Source organism: Zalophus californianus, chromosome 2 (assembly GCF_009762305.2).
Source record: "Zalophus californianus isolate mZalCal1 chromosome 2, mZalCal1.pri.v2, whole genome shotgun sequence".
NCBI lineage: Eukaryota > Metazoa > Chordata > Mammalia > Carnivora > Otariidae > Zalophus > Zalophus californianus.
Window position 1 is genome coordinate 164980414 of NC_045596.1, and position 21595 is coordinate 165002008.

General features: G+C 41.2%; 1 protein-coding gene across 6 annotated transcripts; it reads right to left on the reverse strand.

Moving 5' to 3' along the window:
* Window positions 1–866: 866 nt before the first annotated feature.
* On the reverse strand, window positions 867–21334 carry GINS4 (GINS complex subunit 4). Of its 6 annotated transcripts, none has more exons than XM_027599028.2 (9): window positions 21175–21334; window positions 20447–20560; window positions 16443–16529; window positions 15337–15450; window positions 12694–12791; window positions 12439–12527; window positions 11081–11171; window positions 10847–10991; window positions 867–1551 (listed from the first exon to the last, which is right to left on the reverse strand). In XM_027599028.2, the coding sequence occupies exons 2-8, from the start codon at window positions 20540–20542 to the stop codon at window positions 10895–10897; spliced, it is 672 nt and encodes a 223-aa protein (XP_027454829.1). In that variant the 5' UTR covers window positions 20543–20560; window positions 21175–21334; the 3' UTR covers window positions 867–1551; window positions 10847–10894. The 6 variants fall into 6 exon arrangements, with proteins under 6 accessions (XP_027454829.1, XP_027454831.1, XP_027454830.1 ...); XM_027599030.1 differs by lacking the exon at window positions 867–1551 and adding an exon at window positions 9848–10108 and having other exon boundaries at window positions 10887–10991; XM_027599029.1 differs by lacking the exon at window positions 867–1551 and adding an exon at window positions 9848–10491 and having other exon boundaries at window positions 10887–10991.
* Between the last annotated feature and the right edge of the window lie 261 nt (window positions 21335–21595).

The following is a 21595-nucleotide window of genomic DNA, read 5'->3' on the forward strand; positions in this document are numbered from 1 at the left end:
GCCAGCTGCCACGTCTGGACGTTGAGGGCAGCCACGCCTGCAAACACAGCCAAGTGGGTGCACACATGCCGGGTTTGTTAACAAATGAAATGAGATGAGGCATATGCCATTTCTCATTATGTTATTTTCATGATCTATTCAGGAAATTAGATTGCAGTCATGCTTAAATCATCTTGTTTGTTCCAGTGTTCCTAATATAAAATTATTTATACCTTACTTAATTCTCCAAAGAACCTTGGTGGGATTTTAATCAACAGAAAACAGTAAAACTATAAGTATAAAAAGATTAGAAACCATTTAGGGAAAGGGAAAGGGTGATTTAACCAGGAAGCTGGGAGGCAATGTGAGTATGAGGATTAAACAAGGTAATTTGTGGAGGGCAATTCGTACATTGTCCTGGACACAAGTGCACAAAAAATATTAATCTCCTTTACTCCCTTCCTTTTCTGTAGGCAGTGGGTAGCCACTGAAGCTTTTTAAAAGAGGCAATGAAATGGTCAGAATTATACTTGAGGAAAATTGCAGCTTCAGAGATAAGAGGAGCTGCAACTTGAAGTTTAAAAAAATTTACATTTCAGCTGGGAACAACTTTGGGTCCCAAGGAATACCCTACTTAAGAGGTTTAAAACATCCTCTCATATACAAAGCTTTGAACCCAAGCAGATAATTTCCTTTCAAACTTCATAGTCCTGGCTCTTAAGACAATCTTCTTCCTTTGTCAAACAATCTCATATTTTCAGATTTACACTTAGGTGGTTCTCTTAGTATTCACTGTAATTCCTTGGGGGGGGGGGCAGAAATAGTCATTTACTTTTATTCTCATAGAACCTAATAGAACTGGGACAAAAAGCAAAGTTTAGGTAATTGTATGAATTTATTTTGAATAGTTTTCCTTAACAAGAAGAATTTGTAAGCAAATAAGGTTGCTGTGAAAAAAAAAAGTTGCTGTGAAGATTTACAAATTTATCCTACTGAAGGCATAGAATAGTATGACTCATAGCAAATACTTGATCAACATTATTGCCTTCAGAAACTGTAGTACATTCCTTTGAATACCCTGTTAATCTTAAAAAAACTAAAAGTTATTTTACCAGCAAATATGGGCTTACTCAGGAATAACAGAAAATTGTAATTTAGGAATATGCAAGCTAGGGTAAAACCATAGGCATGTCCAACAAAGTAAGGAGAGGCATGTTATATTATGGAGAAGGAGAAAGCTGGGGGGTGTTGTTTTGAACGAAAGTCTCTTGGAAAAAAGTAAGAGTCCAGGGTGATGACAGTTTCCCATTGGGTGAGTTGCAGGGGTAGCAGAGGTCTTGTGGGAGATGCAATGTACATCTTTCCCTACTGGGACCTGGAATTGATGATTCTTTCCTGTTGGGAACTCTTCTGTTGGTGCTTATAATTGATGTTGCACGGTACTGCTCTCTCTTCTGGCCTCCACGTCAGTGAGGTTTTCCTTTATTAATTTTCACAACACGCAGTAATTGTTTTTCAGCCATGGAAGGGATGTTCAAGTTTTTAGAAACAGCTACATTATTTGAAACCAAGCTGTAAATAAAGGATACGGATTTTGCCTTTTTAAAAATGAAGTTGTTTTGACAAGTGAGAGTATTTTCAGAGCTGGTTTATTAGATACATTAAAAAAAAAATTGGGGCGCCTGGGTGGCTCACTCGTTAAGCATCTGCCTTTGGCTCAGGTCATGATCCCAGGGTCCTGGGATCGAGCCCCGCATTGGGCTCCCTGCTCCACAGGAAGCCTGCTTCTCCCTCTCCCACTCCCCCACTTGTGTTCCCTCTCTGTGTCTGTCAAAAAAATAAATAAAATCTTTAAAAAAAAATAAATTCTCAGAGGATTCTGGGAAGATAGTAGAGTAGGAAGCACCAGGAATCTCTCTGCCGAGACAACAATTACACTGGCACAATCTGTCTTTTTTAACTATTTTGGGACTCTGGGGTCTGTTGAAGGCTTGCAACTTCTGAGGGAACACTTGGATGGTAAATCACAGTTAATTTTGGTCAGTTTCAGCTCTTAGCTCTGTAGCAGCTACCCATCCTTCACTCCTAGCCATGTGGTAGGTGCTTGTACAAGTGTTCCTGGAGCAGCTGGTGCTCCGCTTGTGGGAGACAGGGTGGGTAAAAAGGACCCAGTCCTCTAAATACAGGGTGTTCTGTGCTCTGATTGCTGATTGGTGCTTCTTGTGGCACAGGTGCAAAGAGGCAGGCAGCCATTATTGAACCTCCACTCATTGTTGCAAGCCCCTTTCCCTCTGGTTGAGATGACTTCCAAGGTATTTAAAGGGCTGGTACCTTTTCTTTTCCTATTTGTTTTTTATTTTTTTCCCTATTCAGGAGCCAGACTTAAAAGACTAGGACATTCAAAAATAATTGCATATGCAGGGAAAATTAGAAAGTGGCTGTGCATGCCCAGGGAAAGGCTCCGAAAAGACCTGAGAAGACATGAAGTTTATACCTCAGGCCACGCCTTGGCACTGAGATAGCCTACAACAAACAAAACCCCAAAACCAATAAACACAAACAATAACAAGAAAACAGCAAACCCTGGAAAAGGGAGTGTCTGATTTACCGTTACCCCATTATTAGTTTCAAAGGTCCAGTGTTCAATGCAAAATCACAAGGTATACAAAGAAACAGGAAATTATGACCTACTCAAAGGAAAAAATAAATCAATAGAAACCGTTCCTGAAAAAGATCTAATAGTAATCTAGACAAAGACTTTAAAAACTGTCTTAAAGGTGCTCAAAGAACTAAAAGAAGATGTGTAGAAAGCCAAGAAAATGATGTGTGAACAGAATGGAAATATCGAAGATAGAGAAAACTTAAAAAGAAACAAAAAAGAAACTCTGGAGCTGAAAACATTCAGTAACTGAAATGAAAAATTTACTGGCAGATTTGAAGGCAGATTTGAACAGCAGAAGATTCAGTGAATTGAAGACATGCCAATGGAAATTATTGAGGCCAAAGAACAGGAAAAAAAAAATTGAAGAAAAGCAAACAAAACCTAAGGGACCTGTGGGACATGACACCATCGAGAGGACCAATGTATGCATCATGGGAATCCCAGAAAGAGAAGAGAGACAGAAATGGACAGAGAGAACATTTGAAGAAATAATGGCTGAAAACTTCCCAAATTTGATGAAAGCCATGAATATAAATATCCAAGGTCAACAAACTTCAAGCAAGATGAATTCAAAGAGACCCACACTAAAACTCATTATAATCAAACTTTCAAAAGCCAAAGACAGAGAATCTTGAGAGCTGCAAGAGAGAAGCAAATCATCACATAACAAGGGATCTTCAATAAGATTGAGTAGATTTTTTATCAGAAGCTTGGGAAGCCAGAAGACAGTGGGTCAATATATCCAAAGTGCTAAAAGAAAAAAACTGTCAACAAAAAAACTATGCAACAAAACTGTTCTCCAAAAGTGAGGAAGAAATTACGACATTCCCAGATAAATAAAAGCTAAGGGAGTCCGTGACCACTAGACCTGCCCCACAAGAAATGCTCAAGGGAGTCGGCAAGGTGAAATGAAATGACACTACTCAGTAAATCAAAACCATATGGAAAGATAAAAATCTAATAAAGGTAAACATATGGGCAATTATAAAAGCTAATATTATTGCAACTGTACCTTTTGTTTTCTACATGATTTAAGAGACATGTATTTTAAGAAAAAACCCTCAATTTTATGTCAAAGCTAGTATTACTGTAACTTTGGTTTGTAACTACAAATCTTGCTTTCTACATAATTTAGGAGACTAATGAATTTAGATGAATAATGAGTTTATATTTTTAGGAACACAGTGTACACAGATGTAATTCTGTGACGCCAATAACTGAAAGGGGTGGGACAGAGCTGCAAATAAGCAAAGTTTTTATGTTACTGAAGTTAAGCTGCTATGAATTAAAATTAAGAGTGTTATAACTTTGGGATATTAAATGTAATCCAATGGTGACCACAAAGTAGCTATAGAGTATACACAAAAGGAAATAATAAAGGAATTTAAACATTTACTGCAAAAAAAAAAAATCAACTAAACACAAAGGAAGAACAGAAATGCAGGGAATAAAGAACAAAATGGCTATAGGGCATATAGAAAACAAACAGCACAATGACAGAACTAGGCCTCTCCTAATCAGTAATTACTTTAAATTTGTACATAAACTCTTCAATCAATAGATTGGCAGAATGGACAAAACACATGACCCAACTATATGCTGTCCACAAGAAGCTCACTTGAGGTTCAAGGAAACAAACAGGTTGAAAGGATAGGATGGAAAAAGATATTCCAAGTAAATAGTATCCAAAAGAGAGCATAGGAGGCTATGCTAATATCAGACAAAATAGACTTTAAATCAAAAAATGTTAGAAGAGACAAAGAAGAACATTATATATTAATAAAATGTTTAATACAGCAAGAAGATATAATAATTATTAACATTTATGCATCTAATGATAGACCATCAAAAATATATGAAGCAAAAACTGATAGAACTGAAGAGAGAAATAGACAGTTTTACAATAACCGTTGAAGACTTCAATAGCACCCTCACAACAAGAACAGAAGAAACAGAAGTTAAGTAAGGAAACAGGGGACTTAACACAATAAACCAACTGGATCTAACAGACATATACAGAACACTCTATCCAACAGCAGCATACACCTTCTCAAGTGCACATGGAATATTTTCCAGAATAGACCACATTTTAGGTCACAAATTAAGTCTCAATAGATTTAAAAAAATAGATACCATACAAAGCATTTTCTCTGATCACGGCAGGATAAAGTTAGAAATCCATAAAAAAGATGAAAAATTCACAAAATTGTGTAAGTTAAACAATACACCTTTTAACAATGACTGGCTCAAAGAAGAAATTCACAAAGGAAATTAGAAAACAGATGCAAATGAAAATGAGAACATGACATATGAAAACATGATGAGATGTAGCAAGAGCAGAGCTAATGGGAAAATTTATAGCCATAAATGTTTTACATTGAAAAAAAGAAAAATCTCAAATCAACAATCTAACTTTACAACTTTGGAAACTAGGAAAAGAAGAACTAAATCCAAACGTGCAAAAAGGAAGGAAATAGTAAGGATTGGAGAAGAGATAAATGAAATACAGAATAGAAAAACAACAGAGGAAATCAATAAAGCCAAAAATTGGTTCTTGAAAAAGATCAACAAAATTGACAAACCTTTGCCTAGATGGACAGAAAAAAAGACAGAAGACGCAGATTACTAAAATCAGAAATAAAGGTGGGGACATTACTACTGATTCCAGAAAGTTAAAAAGGATTGTAAGAAAGTACATGAACCAAAATTAGTTAACCCAGAAGAAATGGACACATGCTTAGAAACACAGAACGCTACCAAGACTAAATCACAAAGAAATAGAGAATCTGAACAGATTTATAACGAGTAAGGTGACTGAATATGTAATCAAAAATATTCCATCCAGAAAAAAAAGCCCTGAACTTGATGGCTTCACTGGTGAATCCTACCAAACAATTAAAGAAGTGATACCAATCCTTCTCAAAATTTTCCAAAATATGGAAGAGGAGAGAACACTTCCTCATTCATTCAATGCCAGTATAACCCCGATACCAGAGCCAAACAAAGACACTACAAGAAAAGTACAGACCAATCCCCTTATGAGCACTGATGCAGAAAAGGTTATACACAATGACCAAGTGGGATTTATTTCTGGGATGCAAGGATGGGTCAATATATGAAACTTGGTCAGTGTAATAGGCCACATCAACAAAATGAAGGAAAAAAAATCACAAGATCATCTCAGTTAATGCAGAAAAAGCATTTGACAAAATTCAACACCCTTTCACGATAGAACACTCAACAAAATAGGAAGAGAAGTAAACTACCTCCACATAATAAAAGCCACAGCAAACACCATATTCAATGGTGAAAGGCTGAAAGCTTCTCCTCTAAGATCGGGAACTTGACAAGGATGTCCGCTTCCACCGCTTGTATTTCACATAGTACTGGGAGTTCTGGTCAGAGCAATTAGGCAAGAAAAAGAAATAAAGTTAGCCAAATTGGAAAGGAAGAAGTGAAGTTATCTCTGTTTGCAGATGATATGATCTTAAAAGTAGAAAACCTTAGACTTCACAAGAAAGCTGTTAGAATACATAAATTCAGCAAAGTAGCAGGATACAAACACACAAAAATCAGTTACATTTCTATATACAAACAATGAAAAGTTATAAAGATGGTTCCATTTACAATAGCATCATAAAGAATAAAACACTTAGGAATTAACCAAGGAGGTGAAAGCTTTGTACAATGAAAACTACACCGTATTGTTGTAAGAAATTAAAGACCTAAGTAAATGAAAAAACGCTCCATGCTCATGGAATAGAAGACTTAATATTGTTAAAATGTCAGTACTACCTAAAGTGATCTACAGATTCAGTGCAATCTCTATCAAAATCCCAATGATAGTTTTTACAAAAATAGAAGAAATATATCCTAAAACCCACACGTAAATTCAAGAAAATCTCGAATAACCAGAACAGTCTTGAAAAAAACTGTTTTATCATCAAGAAAGTGACTCACACTTTCTTGATGATAAACTTACTATGAAGTTACAGTAATCAAAAGTGTGGTATTGGCATAAAGCCAGACATATAGACCAAGGGAACAGAGTACAGAGCCCAGAAATAAGCCCGCACATAAACGGTCAAATGATTTTTGACAAGGATACCAAGACAATTCAATGGGAAAAGGACAGTCTTTTCAACAAATGGCGTGTGTGTGTGTTGGGCGGCGGGGGGGGGGGGGGGGGGTGCTGGATATCCACATGCAAAAAAAAAAGTTGAACCCTTACCTAACACCATATATAAAATTTAACTCAAAATAAAACAAGGATCTGAATGTAAGACATAAAACAAAACTCTGAGAAGAAAACATATAACGAAAGCTTCATGACATTGGATTTCATGATGATTTGTTGGCTATGACACCAAAAGCACAGGTAACAAAAGAAAAAAATGACAGAGTGGACTTCACGAAAATTTGTAAGTTGTGTACATCAAAAGACACTATCCACAGAGTAAAAAGGCAACCCACAGAATGGGAGAAAATGTTTGCAAATCATAAATCTGATAAGGGGTTAATAACCAGAATATAGAGAACTCTGACAACTCAACAACAAAAAAACCAGCAACCCTATTAAAAAATGGGTGAAGAACTTGAATAGACATTTCTCCAAAGAAGATAGAGGAATGGCAAGTAAACACATGGAAAGATGCTCAACATCACCAATAATTAGGGAAATGCAAATCAAAACTATGAGATACCACCTCACACACATTTGGATGGTCATTATAAAACAAAAATAGAAAACAGTGGGATGATGTAGAGAAACTGGAGACTGGAACTCTTCTGCACTGTTGGTGGGAATGTAAAATGGTATAGTGGCCGTGGAAAACAGTAGAACAGTACCAAAATGTTAAAACAGAATTACCATAGGATCCGGCAATTCCACTTCTGGGTTTACAGAATTGAAAGCAGGGTCTCAAAAGAGATATTTGTACATCCATGTTGATGGTATTATTCTTTTACTTACTTACTTATTTACTTGAGAGAGCGAGTGAGCGAGTGCATGAGTGGGGGGAAGGTCAAAGAGAGGGAGAAGCACGCTCCCCGCTGAGCAGGGAACCCGACGCAGGGCTGGATCCCAAGGCAGACGTTTAACCAACTAAGCCACCCAGGTGCCCCTATAGTATTATTCTTAATAGCTGAAATGTGGAGCAACCCAGTGTTCAATGATGGATGAATGAATAAGCAAAGGTGATCTATACATATACAATGGGATATTATTCGCCTTAAAATGGAAAGAAATTCTGGGGAGCCTGGGTGGCTCAGTCCGTTAAGTATCTGCCTTCAGCTCAGCACATGATCCCAGAGGCCTGGGATCGAGCCCCATGTTAGGCTCCCTGCTCAGTGGAGAGTCGGCTTCTCCCTTTCTCTCTCCCTCTGCCTTTCCCCCTGCTCGTGCTCTCAAATAAATAAAATCTTAAAAAAAAAAAAAAAAAGGAAAGAAATTCTGACACATGATATGTACAACATGGATGAACTTCAAGGACGCTATGCTAAATAAGCTGGTCACAAAAAGAGAAATACTCTGATTCCACTTGTATGAGGTACTTAAGAGTAGTCAAAACCATAAAGACTGAAAGTACAATGGTGGCTTTCAGGGGCTGGGGGGGAGGGGAGATAAAGGGGAGCTATTGTTAAAGAGGTAAAGAGTTGCAGGTTTACAAGATGAAAAGTTATGGAGTTGGACGGTGGTGATGGCTGCACAATGTGAATCTCTTTAATATACACTGAACCGTACACTTAGAAATGGTCAAGATGGTAGATTTTGTTATGTGTATTTTACCACAATATATAAAAAAATCAATTCTAGAAGAATTCCAAATGTTTGGAATTTTAGCTTCCCATGAAAAATTGAAGAACATAAGAATTGATTAACAATGTCCTTGCTTAACAATTTCCTCTGAAAGCTCTATGGTTAACTTGTGTACATCACAGAAGGAAGTTTGATGGCACCAAAGTCACATTGCTTGCTGGAGCCTGAGTACAGAGTAAAAACAGCTGACCTTGTTCTAAGGTCACAGCTGAATCATGATTGCTGTGGCTGGAAAAACCCAGATCCGGACCTGCCAGCACTTCTCAGGAAGAACCATCTTGCTAGCAACAAGCTTATGATGAAGTATGATGCAATTATTTGAAAAACCATCTCTCATACTTTCATAATGAGTTCTTATCAATAGAGCAAAATACCACAAACTGGACAAGTTGAAGTCAATGTCACACTAAGCCACTTCATTTCCTTTCTTACTTGGTTTTGAAATTGAACTTCCCCTTTATCTTAAAACAACTGATTTAAACCAGTCTTCCTTTAAAGAGGTGGCCTAGGAAATGGAGAAACGCACTCTGTGGTTTTGTAGAGACCTTCAAGTCTTCTGTGTGTCTGGCACGTCCGTGGTGGGAGCCGGTGACGGCACAGAGCTCTACCACTCCAGGTGGGTGCCTGGGTCAGTACCGCCGGCACAGCCTGGGAGATCCTCAGAAATGCAGAATCCTCGGCCCCACCCTAGTCTTCTCGAATCAGGATGGGCATCTTAACAAGACCTCTGGGCGATTGGTGTTCGTATCAAGGCTCTGGAGGCACCGTTCTAGGTAACAGCGTAATAGCCCACATCCCTCTCCGGGCTGCTCAGCACAAGGGAGGCCTTGGGGAGAGAGCTCGTATTACATGTGATTAGGAGGCAGCTGTGGGTTCTAGTCTCAGACTTAACCACTAAACATCCACTTTAACATCCATTTCCCACCTATTACTACCAGCCCTGTCAACTTCTCAGGACTGCTGTGAGAACCAAATGGGATCCTTGCTAACAAAGCCCTACGTGATCTGGGCCCAGACTGCCTCTTAGACCCGACTGAGGGCCCATTGTGTTTTAGGACTATGGGCAGACCTCGTTTCTGCTTCAGGGCCTTTGTATAAGCTGTCTTCTCCATCTGGAATCACCTTCCTTTTGATCTGTGTCTGGCTCCTTGGTATTCAGATCTTGGCCCAATTTAGTGAGATTCACTGAATTAGGTAAGAACCTCTCAAACCCTCACTCTAGTTACTCTTTAGTGAAGTCGCCCTGTTCCAAGTCTCTGTCTTATTCTGGGTTGGAGCCTCAGTGCCTTGAACTGTGCCTAGCACCCTACATGCTCAATACCTATTTGTTTTATAAACAGCTGAAGAAGGTAAAATCACTGCGGAAAAAGTAAAGCACTACATGAAATAGAAAATGCTTTTATTAACAAATAAACCCTTCTTGCTTTTACTTAGTGATTTCTCTTGGAAATGATAGCCATATTACATTGATTACTCTAAACGAAAATCTGCTGCCTTCTCATCAGCAAGAAAAGACTGGAATGCAGGTTCCTTCTGGTCATGTTTCAGGGAAAGACAATTCATTCACTGTCTCTACATCCTTCCTTCAGGTGTCACTGTGACACTCTCTGCTCACGTGAATTTCATCCACTTCCCTTGAGAAAGTAGAGCTAAAAACAGAAACGCTGTTACTAAGGTCACAAGATAGGATAGTTAATGCTGCTGTTAGCAGATCCCTGGCCAAGAATGGCCAGATGGCCTGGAGGTTGGCTTGGCAAAGCTGCCCGAGATTCAGGGAAGGCTGCAGGTTAGCAGCAGGGAGTATATACTTCATTAGGCTACAAACTGAGAACTGCCCAGAGGCTCCTTCTGGCACAAAACTGAAACTCCGTAATGGTTTCTTGGTTTATTTGTGATTCTCAGTACCCACCAGGGCAGAAATTGCTTTTAAGTCCAATATCAGAGGTTCCAGAAGGTTAGTTCACATAGTCCAGTGAGATAATCTAGAAGATATTTCATCTTCTGTTATTCTACTGCATTTATCCTCTTCTTACTGGGGAGGTGAAAGAGCTGTCAGGTCACCCTCAGGTCAGGGCTAACTACTGCCCCTTAATCACAGGCAGCGAGGCTCGTTTATGAACTGCGGTTGCCTCACTTCCCTTAGCTCAAGAAATACCACAAAGGAAAAAGGCGCACAAAGTGAGCGTCTCAGAGGGCTCGGCCAGAGGGGCCAGCATGCAGAATCAGCAGAGCGATGGCTCCACCTGCTGACTGTGGCTAGGATGGCAGTGAGGACGTGTGGCAAGTTAGGAATCGTGCCTTGAGCTCCTTCTCAATGCCCAGGTGACCCAGAGCACTGCCGGGGAAACTCTGCCGTCTGCAGGCACAAAGAGGTAAGGAGCTCTTACACATTATCTTTAGGGTTCCATGCTGTCATTGTGTATTTACTTTTGATTTTATATCAGCTGAACTGCTCCAGAAGCGACCAGGGGCGCAATGGTTTTGTATCGGATCAAGTGCTGTGAGCCTTCCTCCAAGTCAATCACATAGTCCCTGAAAAAGGAGGAAAAAATGTATGCAGAGCTGAGCTGGTGCCCCCAGTGGAGGCAGATTTCCCACCGTCAAGGTCACATGTTGCTCACCTTTGCTCATCTGTTTCTGGTTCTACCAGGATGTTTTCCTGTCGTTCTTTCACTCTCAGAAACACATATGAATCTAGATCTGGTTTGGGAACTGCCAGAGAAATGATAATGCAGTCAGAAAATGCTCAGCCAACAAGACCAGTCGGGGAAAGCTGCTGGGGTTCACTGCGCCGAGCACTAAGGGACCCCTGATGTGACAGCATTTTGCGGGGAGGGTGACTTGAGGAGAGATCTGGCTCTTTACAGAAACAGCACACTTTCCACGCAGGGCCTCACACAGCAATGGCTCATTCAACAGACGTTGAGTATGTAAAATGTGCACATTGTGGAAGATACAAGCAAGCGTGACACAGAGTCACTCTGAAAAGGGCTACCGGCAGCATCTGATAAAGCCTCACCCTGGTGGCACAGTCCCTCAGGCAAGTGGGGAGGAAGAGGTCAATGTAGACTCAACGAGGAAAGTGAGCCTGGGAGCTAACAGCAAGGGCCAAGGCAGAAATATGCATGCAGTGTTGGGGGGACAGGAGTGTATAAATCTAGTGAGAAAATGTTTTTATACATCTAGAAAGACTGGGTCACAGGGGGATAGTCTTGAGTGCCAGACGACGGAATACAGGTTTTCACCGTAAGCGGTCCTTCCCTGGTCGATTCCGGGGTGAGAGGTTGCTGCCTCTTCTATCACCAGCCAACACTGCATGTAAGGAGGGGTCCTAGGCTGTGCTGCTCGACAGCTCTTCATTTCTTAGAGCTCTGTGTGTACCCAGAGGACTCCAACAACTGCAGGTTCTAAGAACCTACTGGATAACTCTCAGTTCTAAGAGCCTAGCTCAGCATTCATATTGTCCTTGATTTCCTCATCCACAGGTGGGGGTTCAGGATAACTGGCTCCAAAGGTCTAAGGGAGTCCTTTGGGCCGCTTCAGGGTCTGGGGCCTGCCACAGAGACTCCAACTTCACAGGGCCAGATGACCCGGCTGGGCAGCTACTTATTCCAGGAAACCCAGCTTGGATTTCAACATGCCTTCCCCGACTCTGCCCTCAGGGTCTACAATGCTCCAGAGGCCTGAAGGGGACTCAGGGCACCTGGGCTAACTAAGCAAGATTTATTGCACTGACGCAGGTTGATCCTCTCCACAAGCTTCCAATTCCAGGGACCTGGCTGAGCTGAAGTCAGACACTTAACCGACGGGCCACCCAGGAGCACAATGATTTTTTGTTTGTTTGTTTTTAAACCAAACCACATCCTCTCTTCTCTTTTTTGCTTATCTACATATTTATTTTTCCAGGCTAGAGAGTAAAGATGAAGATCTTATTCTAAGGCACCTGAAGATACGTCTGAAAAGAGAGTGCTCTGCTCACCTGACCTCAGGAGGTCCACTGTCTGTAAGTTAGGAGGCATATGCTTTAAGGCAACATTCTTGAGGTAGGTCTCTGTGTTAGCCATGTACCTGAAAGAGAGGAATTCAAATTACTGTGACCACCCTCCTTGCAGGAGCCGCCAGGCTGTCAGACACACAACAGTGGTCCAGCCATCAACTTCATGGAGACAACCACCAAAACTCATGCTCACAAGCCACGGAAAGAAAGCAGTCCCCACGCGTCTTGCTTACTCACTGTTTGGCAAAGACCAGCTCCTCTGGAGAAAGGCTAGACAGCTCCCCCTCGTGGAGTGTTTTCTCCTTTGCAAGGATATGAGGGAAAAACTTCTCTATCTGAGGATAAATAAAAAGCATTGTGTAAATGTGTCAGGATTCGAGAGTCAAATATACAAATTTTCTGAAACAGGTTGAGGTTAAACTAGAATTGACTTCAAAAATGGCAAGTCTTCACAGTCAAGACCCTTTCTAGACTTCCAAGATTTCAAGGAGGCAGGTTTCAAAGAATGCAGAGCAAAGATAAGGGCTCTAAAAAGGAAGACCACTTCAAAAGGGTGAGAGGCTTTCATAAAAGAAAATATGAAAATGTAACTGTAAATGATATTAATGAGGGAGAGAAGGGGGTATCGTTTAACATTTCTAGGCAACTGCACAGGTTGTTCTGAGAGGAAGCATGTACAAAAGCTGGGAAGACACATATAGAATACACAAGCAGAGAGAAGGGTGACTTTTAAAAAAAATTTTATTTATTTGAGAGAGAAAGAGAGCATGACTAGGGGGAGGGGCAGGGGGAGAGGGACAAGCAGACTCCTAGTAGAGCAAGGAGCTCGATGCAGGGCTCGACCCCAGGACCCTGGGATCGTGACTTGAGCCGAGGGCAGACGCTTAACCAACTGAGCCACCCAGCTGCCCGAGAACAGTGACTCTTAATTATAAGAATATAACCAGCAAGGATGAAGTCCACAATGAGGCAAGGCTAGGAAAAAATGATACCAGGAAAAAAACACAAACAAAACAGAAAAAAAAAAATAAAACGCTAAAAGCTACATGAAGGTAAGTGGTCAGGAACTGCACAGGGATTAAGCCACCACTCAGAGTCAGTGCTGTTAGGGCTGTCTGTGGAAGGAAATGCAAGTAGGGAAAGGACAATGGGAAGGAGGACCCCAGGCCAAGACAGAGGAGCCTTTATCTGCTTAAAGGAGTTTATGTCTTTTGGCTTGGACCAATTACATTCCAGGATAAATGAACGTCTGTGTGGTGTTTTGGAGTATAAGGCGCTCTGCGCTGATGCACGCCAACCGCCCTCTGTCACTTAGTGCACCACCGATGCAAGCAGTCTCACGGTCTCAGAATCACTGCACTCACAGAGATGAGAAATAGTGGAGGTGGGCCGATTTCCCAACTTCCAAAAATACAAAGACGGTGGGGGAACCTTCAAATACAGATTAATGGCCTTCACATTGGTATGTGGCATTATATTAGAACTGATCATTTAAGAGTTGGTTTGTGAACTCAAAGAAAATTAAGTGATTACATGAAAAGGATTTATCCAACTTAAGGGGAAAAAAAAAAAAAAAGGATGGCCTGGTAGTTGAGGGTGGGGTGGAGAGGCTTTTTCTTTTTTAAATCTCCATTTTGTCAAAACACATGACACCACTGTTATGACATCCTTGGGGGCAAAGTGTAAAGCTGGGGCTGTGACAGTATAGATCAGTACAGACTCAGAAGCAGTTGAAGAAACTACATTGATTCAACAGACAGATGTTGACCTGTAGGGAAGTCTCTGGTGGAATATTCTGTCCTTGGCCCAGTCCTACTAATGAATCAGATAAGACCTTTGATGACATACTTATCAAACTTGACATAAGGTGATGATACCAAATGTTAAGAGATAGCTAATGTATTAAATGACAAGATCGGGATCCAGAGACCAGGGAAATGGCCCAATTCAATAAGACGAAGCATAAGAGGGGTATCAAGTCCCACACTTAGGGGTTGAAAAATCAAACCATTCAAACATAGGATAGTGACAAGATGGGAAAATGGTAACTCAAAAACTTCAAAGAGGTTAGAGTTCATGGCAAGTGCAGAATGAAGAGTGTGATGTCTCTGTGAAATACGCTCATGTGATACTGGGTGGCATTACTACAGTTTAATATCTAGAATAAGGGAAGTGATGATCCTGTTTTTCACAAAAGTGGCCAAACTACAAATGGAATATTGTACTCAGTTGCAGGTGGTATAATTTAAGGATACCGACAAACTAGAACCTTTGTCAGAACCAGAACCAGGAAAGCAAATGGAAATAAATGGTTGAGATGTTTAGTTGAGAGCACTCTCACGTAGGAGAGGATGTATTCATTTTGTATTAACTAAGGGAACAAGTGGAACCAAATGAGAAGATACTTCAAAGAAGTAAGAACTTTCCGGGTTAAAATAAACATCATATAAAACAAGAATGTTTTGCAATTTCATTTTCATAAGTTAGATGGCCTCATAACTATGGCTGAATGTCAAGTTATCACGGTCAATTTGACATTGGTTATACAATGGCTGCAAAATAATTCCTGAAAACTATTCGCCTCTGGTCAGTACTCCCTAGTGAACTAATGTAAATGACTCTTCGGCACTGCCGTGCTGTAATTCCAGGGGCACCTTTCACACAGCAGACAAAGACTACAAATGTGTCCCCGGAGGTGTGCAATGCATGTTCCATCTAGGCTTCTCCAGAATAATCTCTTGCCCTCCTTATTCTTTAGCTACCCTGATATTGGGGCTTTGCAGCATCTTCAGGCCCCAGCCCAACGTCTCCCCAAGATGCTCAGTCCATATTACACACTGCATTGCCTTAATGCTAACTATAGGTATCTCCACGTCAAACCTTCATGAGCCGACACCGCAAGTAGCTGCTAAGGACATAGCGGATCCTCTCCATCTCCATTCGATGGATACTGACCTTCAGATCCCCCTTCTTGGCTCTCCTGAGATTTTCTTCCTATTAAGAGAGAAAATGAAGTATATAAAAAACATGATATTCAGAAGAAGGACGTTTCTCATTCAGTCTGCACAATTGCACAGGGACCACCATCACTGGCAAAGTTGAGCACTCAAAGACTACATATAGGTCAAAGGAGAACCAAAAAACTACAGCCTCATTATAAAAAGTTCAAACAATACTCATTTACTTTTAGAAAACAACCATCTGAATAGAATCTGAATATGGTGAGTGGGAAGGGCCTAGAAGGACTCCGGCCCAATTGTAAAGGAGATAATACAGCAGACAGAAGACATGTCCAAGGGCAGTGTTAAATCACCAATTGAGAAACTGTAAAATACCAATGTTGTAAAGCTACTCTGAGGCTAATAATGACTTAAGCCCAGCCCATCTAAGCCAAAGGCCACAAACTCAGGCGTCTACGGGGGCCAGGCAGGCAAGCTATCTGAGAGGGGTGGGTAGGTAGGGACTGTGGGGAACAGAGCACATGAAAGGGGGTGGCCCTTACCTTGCTCTGGTCAGCTGTTCTCTAATAGAAACATGGGCCCAGTATTGACAGGGTTTTAGACTTTTCAGGGGAAGCTGACGTGCAGATAGTTATAGGAACGCTCATGCTTCATAAACGCAGGTAACTAATTCAATATTAAAAAAACCCGGGCGCCTGGGTGGCTCAGTTGGTTAAGCGACTGCCTTCGGCTCAGGTCATGATCCTGGAGTCCTGGGATAGAGTCCCGCATCGGGCTTCCTGCTCAGCAGGGAGTCTGCTTCTCCCTCTGACCCTCTTCCCTCTCATGCTCTCTATCTCTCATTCTCTCTCTCTCAAATAAATAAATAAAATCTTTAAAAAAAAAAAGTTTCATTTAAAAAAAAAAAAAACCCACTAGGCTGGGCCAAACAAAACAGATTTGGTATCATACTTCAACCTCTCACTATGCTGACAAAACCCTTTTAAAGTTCTCTTCCTTTGTAATCCCGAGATAAGCAACTCTTACCATGTGATCTAGCTGTTCCACGACACACTCTACAATCTCAGACTTGCTTTCGAGCAGCTCAGGGGCAAACTTTTCATTCATCCAGGCCTAAAAAACAATGTCCCCCACCAAACATATATATATATCAGTATCATTCACAATGGAGCAAAATAACCCTGTGAGTTTGTACATATCCCATGAAAATCACAGCTCTTTCCAGCAAAGAAAACTATTTGCCTATGAGTTGGAAATACTGGAAATGCTTTGTAAACGAGCTATGTTTATGATGGCTTTTCTATTTCTTTTAGTGGGAAGGCCGTGCTTACAATTTTATATTTAACCAAAATTGCAAAAAAAAAAAAATCACTGTTCACTTCAAAAATATTGTCAGTTTGCCTCTGCAGTTCCCTAATACCATTTATTTAAAAAAAAAAATGTTGCCAGTATGATGCCTACTAGTGAGAGCAACACCTGGTGTTCAAACAGTACCTTTCGTCAAACAGCATCAACTCGTTCCTACAACTTCACCTGCTATTTCCCACGAGGGGGCGCCAGCACCCTTCTATTTTGAGAGATGAAGTAACCTAAATCTACACATCTCATTTGGGAAGCTTAGAGTACTTTACAAATACCTTTTCATTCATTATGAGAGGAATGGATACAGTTATCCTTATCTCATTAATGAGAAAACACAGATTTACTAACTGCCTAAGAGTATAAAGGATCACAATATAAAAGGATCAACTATTAAACAGTTTTGGAACAAGAGATTAAATCCTTAATTTATGACTCAGGCCCAGATATTTGGTACATTTCAGAAATTACCAAGGCTTAGAGAACCGAAATATCCACAGGTGACTGACGAAAACTAATCTTGTCTTTCAATTACAGTTAGTTTCAAGCAAAGCTCAGAATTACATGCCAATCAGGCTTACTTTATTCCTTTTGACATCCTTGAGTCTCTTCATCTCCAGTTATCACCATGAAGACATATTATTAAATAGTAGGTATTGCTACTATCATAAATTTTTTTTCCACGGGCTCAAGCTCCTGTATTAGTGCTGTAAATGTTAACTAGAAAGAAAAGTCTGTATTTTCAAGGAGCATTACAAATGAGAAAAGACTGAAACTGTCACAGAGGACTTACAAAGCAGGAATGTTTCTTTTTAACTGATCTTATTAAATACTGAATAGGTAAGAAATATTTATTACATATAACATGAATAGAGATATAAACCCCTGTGTACACATAACACATAACTTCATTAACAAGTATTATCATTATTTTAAAAGTCCCTGTCTTCCTCCCTCTTCAAAGGTAATCATTAGCCTGACCTTAGTATTTAATTTTCTATAGTCTCACTACATTTGTTTGTATCTCTACATTATGATTCCCAAAGATTTCAAAGAAAATGATAGCACTTGTTGGGTACACTGGGGTAAACGGAGTAGATTTGAGGGGGATTTCTCATTGACATTATGAAATTATTTTGGTAAAAATTTTAAAACATTAGGAAAAATTTATATTAGTATAAAACTTTCAAACAAAATGTTTTCAAAATATTTAGTGAGAAACTTGCATTTAAATCCATGGTCTTTTTTTTTTTTTTTTTAATAATCAGGTTCTATGTTTGAAATAGCTACATCTGATTCCCGATTAAAATTTTTAAAGACAATCTGTTCACTGTTATGGGCTAAACTGTGTTCCTCTCTACTCCCAATTTGTATGTTGAAGTCCTAATTCCTAGTACCTCAGAATGCCTGCATTTGGAAACAGGGTCTTTAAAGAGGTAATTAAGTTAAAATGAGATCATTAGGTGGGCTCTAATTCAATGACTGGTGTCCTTTTTTTTTAATTAAGGATTTTATTTGTTTGACAGAGAGAGACACAGTGAAAGAGGGAACACAAGCAGGGGGAGTGGGAGAGGGAGAAGCAGGCTTCCCGCCGAGCAGGGAGCCCGACGTGGGGCTCGATCGCAGGACCCTGGGATCATGACCTGAGCCGAAAGGTAGATGCTTAACGACGGAGCCACCCAGGCGCCCCAGACTGGTGTCCTTCTAAGAGGAGGAAATTTGAACACAGACACACATGGAAGACCATGTGAAGACAAGGGAGAACATGGCCATCTACAAGCCCAGGAGAGAAGCCTCAGAAGAAATCTACGGTGCTAGCACCTTGATTTCAGACTTCCAGGATCCAGAGTTGAGAAAATACACGTCTGTTGTTTGTTTAATCCACCCAGGCTATGATGCTTCATTATACAGCCTTAGCAAACAAACACAATTATTAAAGTGAGAAACTTTGCACTGTAGGTAATAACTTTTAAATCATTTTTTTAACAGGCATTCATGAGTATCCTCTATCTGCTCCTGGAGCTGTGTTTATGAGGGGCCCTGTCAGGTGGCTCCTCAGGCTATGCTCTGGCTACAGCAGCTGTCCAGGCGGTGGACCAACTCTTCGGCTGCACTCAGGGCACTGCGACAGAGCTTCAGGCCCGAGATGTAACTTCTGCTCACCCACTGCCAAGCTGAGGCTGTGCTGCCTTCCAAGGAGCCCCTCAGAGCCACGAGAGGCAACCAGTCTGGGGGATCCCCCTGTCCCAGAGGACAAATGTCAACATTGTGATGCACTGCAGCATACCAGCATGTGTCATGAGCTACGCCTCGAACAACAGTTTTGCAAGTGCTTGAGCTTAGCATAAATGGTTTCTTCAGAAACTTATTTTTTATTGTTCTACATCATGCTCTCGAGAGTCATCCGTGTTGTTGCAGGAGCTCTCTTTCACTGTATTGCTGTTTTTTTTTTTTTTCTCATTGTGCATATAGATCGTAATTTTTATTTATTTTATTGTTGACAGATATTTGGGTTACTTTTGGTTTTTAACTGTTGCAAACAATACTATGAACATTTTGTGCATGGCCCCGGGAAGTTTTTTCCAGGGTATGGACCTGGGAGCAGAAAGAATGGGACACAAGATACGTGTGCCTTCAACTTGACAAGACAGTAACAAATTATTTTTCAAAGTGCACCAATTCACCACAGTAAACAAGTGTGCAAATGGCTCCACAATCCTTTGTTTTATTTATACATTGCTTTATATTGTTCACCTTTTCCATTTTTGCCAATCTGATGGGTATGAAGTGGTATCTCCTTGGGATTTAAATTTTTATGTTCCTGATTACTAAAAAGATTGAACATCTTTTCCATATGATGGCCACTAGGCCGTCCTGATTTCCGCTTCTGGGAGATGCCTGTTAAGACTTCATTTTTTTCTATTGGGTAGTTTGTAAAGTTTGTTTATACAGTGTGGGTACTAATATTGCAAATATCTTCTCCCAGTTTTGCAGCATGTCTTTTTACTGCCCTCAAGGTGTAAAAACAAAAGTTCTCAAGTTTAACGTAGTTGAATGTATCCATTTTTTCCTAATCTTTGTGCTTTAGGGTTTTTGTCTCATGAATCCTTTCCTAATAAAGCAGAGGCTCTTAAACTAGGTGGGCAGGTTTCAGGGTGTCTGTGAACCTCCCGAAATGACATGCAAAATTTCTGGATGTGTGTGTGTATACATATATTATTCTGGGAAAAAGGGCCAGTTTTCACCAGATTTTCAGAAAGGTCTGTGATACAAATACAAATGAAGAATTACTCATACAGTAAGAATTATCATATAAGATATAATTTTAAAATTATCTTCCTTTTGTCACTCATGATGACATGCATGGTAGGACAGAATGAAGACTACTAGAGTAACAAACAGAGAGTTCCAGAAAGGGGCTGTTAAAGAGAGAAGAATAAGGCAGCAGGTGTAGTACATTAAGAGCAGATAATATGGGAGTCAGAGAGACTTGGTTCATGTTGGGCAGTAATACTTGCCTCACCGGGTTGTAGTAACGATTATTACTACTCACAGCTAACACTGAGTGCCTATCGTGGGCCAAACAATACGCTAAGCAAGCATTCTACATATATCATCCCATTTACTCCTCACAATGACTCTGTGAAATAACCACTATTATTAATGCTTACCTGCTCCAGCCTTTCAATGAGCTCTGCGGGAGTTAGGACCACTTCTTCACTACCCGCATCAGAGTCCCGCCCTGTGAGGTCCAGTGCCTCCGTCATGTTCTCTGAAACCGGTACCTAATGAAAATAAAAGAACCAATACCCTGCAGTGTGGTTTCCGTTTATTTGCAAGAATAGGCAACTGTCTGTCTACCGCTGGTGTTGTAGAGGCTGACTAGCAGTCGCCAGTCAATTCACAGGCTTTGATTCTTTTCAATTCTTTGCCTCTTCCTTCGAACTTTAGGTCAGATACCAGTTTCTCAAAGAAGTCACCCCTTAAAAGTGTTTCCCCATACACCTCGAAGTGAGCACCTGTCACGCCACGTAATACCTGTCTTCCTGGTAGAGTCCTTTCCTTAGGGGCTGTGTTCACTTCAGTTCAAATAGGAATCACGCATCTGCTTTGTTACCGGCACTCGTAAGTACTGGGACATAATTACCTGTGCTTAACTCACGGCAGGTACTTTTAACTTGTTGCAAGAACTGATCAGCCAGAGCCACAAGGCCCAGCACCATCAGACCAGTGATCCCAAATGCTAAGAAGGTGGGTGGTGGGAACGAGAGGATGTCCTCGGAGCATCGGAGAAACTGAGCATACTCCTCCAGCTCCTCTCCTGTCTGGGGGGCCAGGAGCACAGTAATCCCCTCCCCCAACACACACACATTACCAGAGGTCCCACTCAGACGCTCACCTGGGCACCAGGGAGGCAGAGAGGCACTCCGAGGTAACAGACGGCTAGTACCGGAAAGTCGTGAGGAATCAGCCCGCGTTTCCGAAGGAGCACCTGGCAGCGGAACAATCTTAAGGCCTTTCCCGGACGTAGCAGGCCCTGGACTTCCCAGCTCCCGCGCTCTTCCAAACAAACTTTCCGCCCCGGCCTCACGTCACCGCGCTCGGGCGGCGTTGACCAATCACGGCTCGGGGGCGGGGACTCGGATCTCCGAGGTCTGCTCTCCCAACAGCCTCACGAAGGGAGGTTAGCCCCGCCCACCTCGGCCGGCCGCCTGAGTGTGAGTTCTCGGATGACATTACCCGGGACGGTCGGGAGGGGGCGCGTCGCTACCGCGGCTGCAGTGGCCCGGCGGCGTCAGCCTTGGGCTGGGCTGGGGGAA

Excerpts from the sequence above, each read along its gene's own strand:
- GINS4 (XM_027599028.2), bottom strand. The coding sequence starts at position 20,542 with ATGACGGAGGCACTGGACCTCACAGGGCGGGACTCTGATGCGGGTAGT. Across the intron at positions 16,530-20,446 it reads TCATTGAAAGGCTGGAGCAG|GCCTGGATGAATGAAAAGTT; the intron begins GTAAGCATTAAT and ends ATTGTTTTTTAG. Across the intron at positions 11,172-12,438 it reads AGTGGACCTCCTGAGGTCAG|TTCCCAAACCAGATCTAGAT; the intron begins GTGAGCAGAGCA and ends TTTCTCTGGCAG.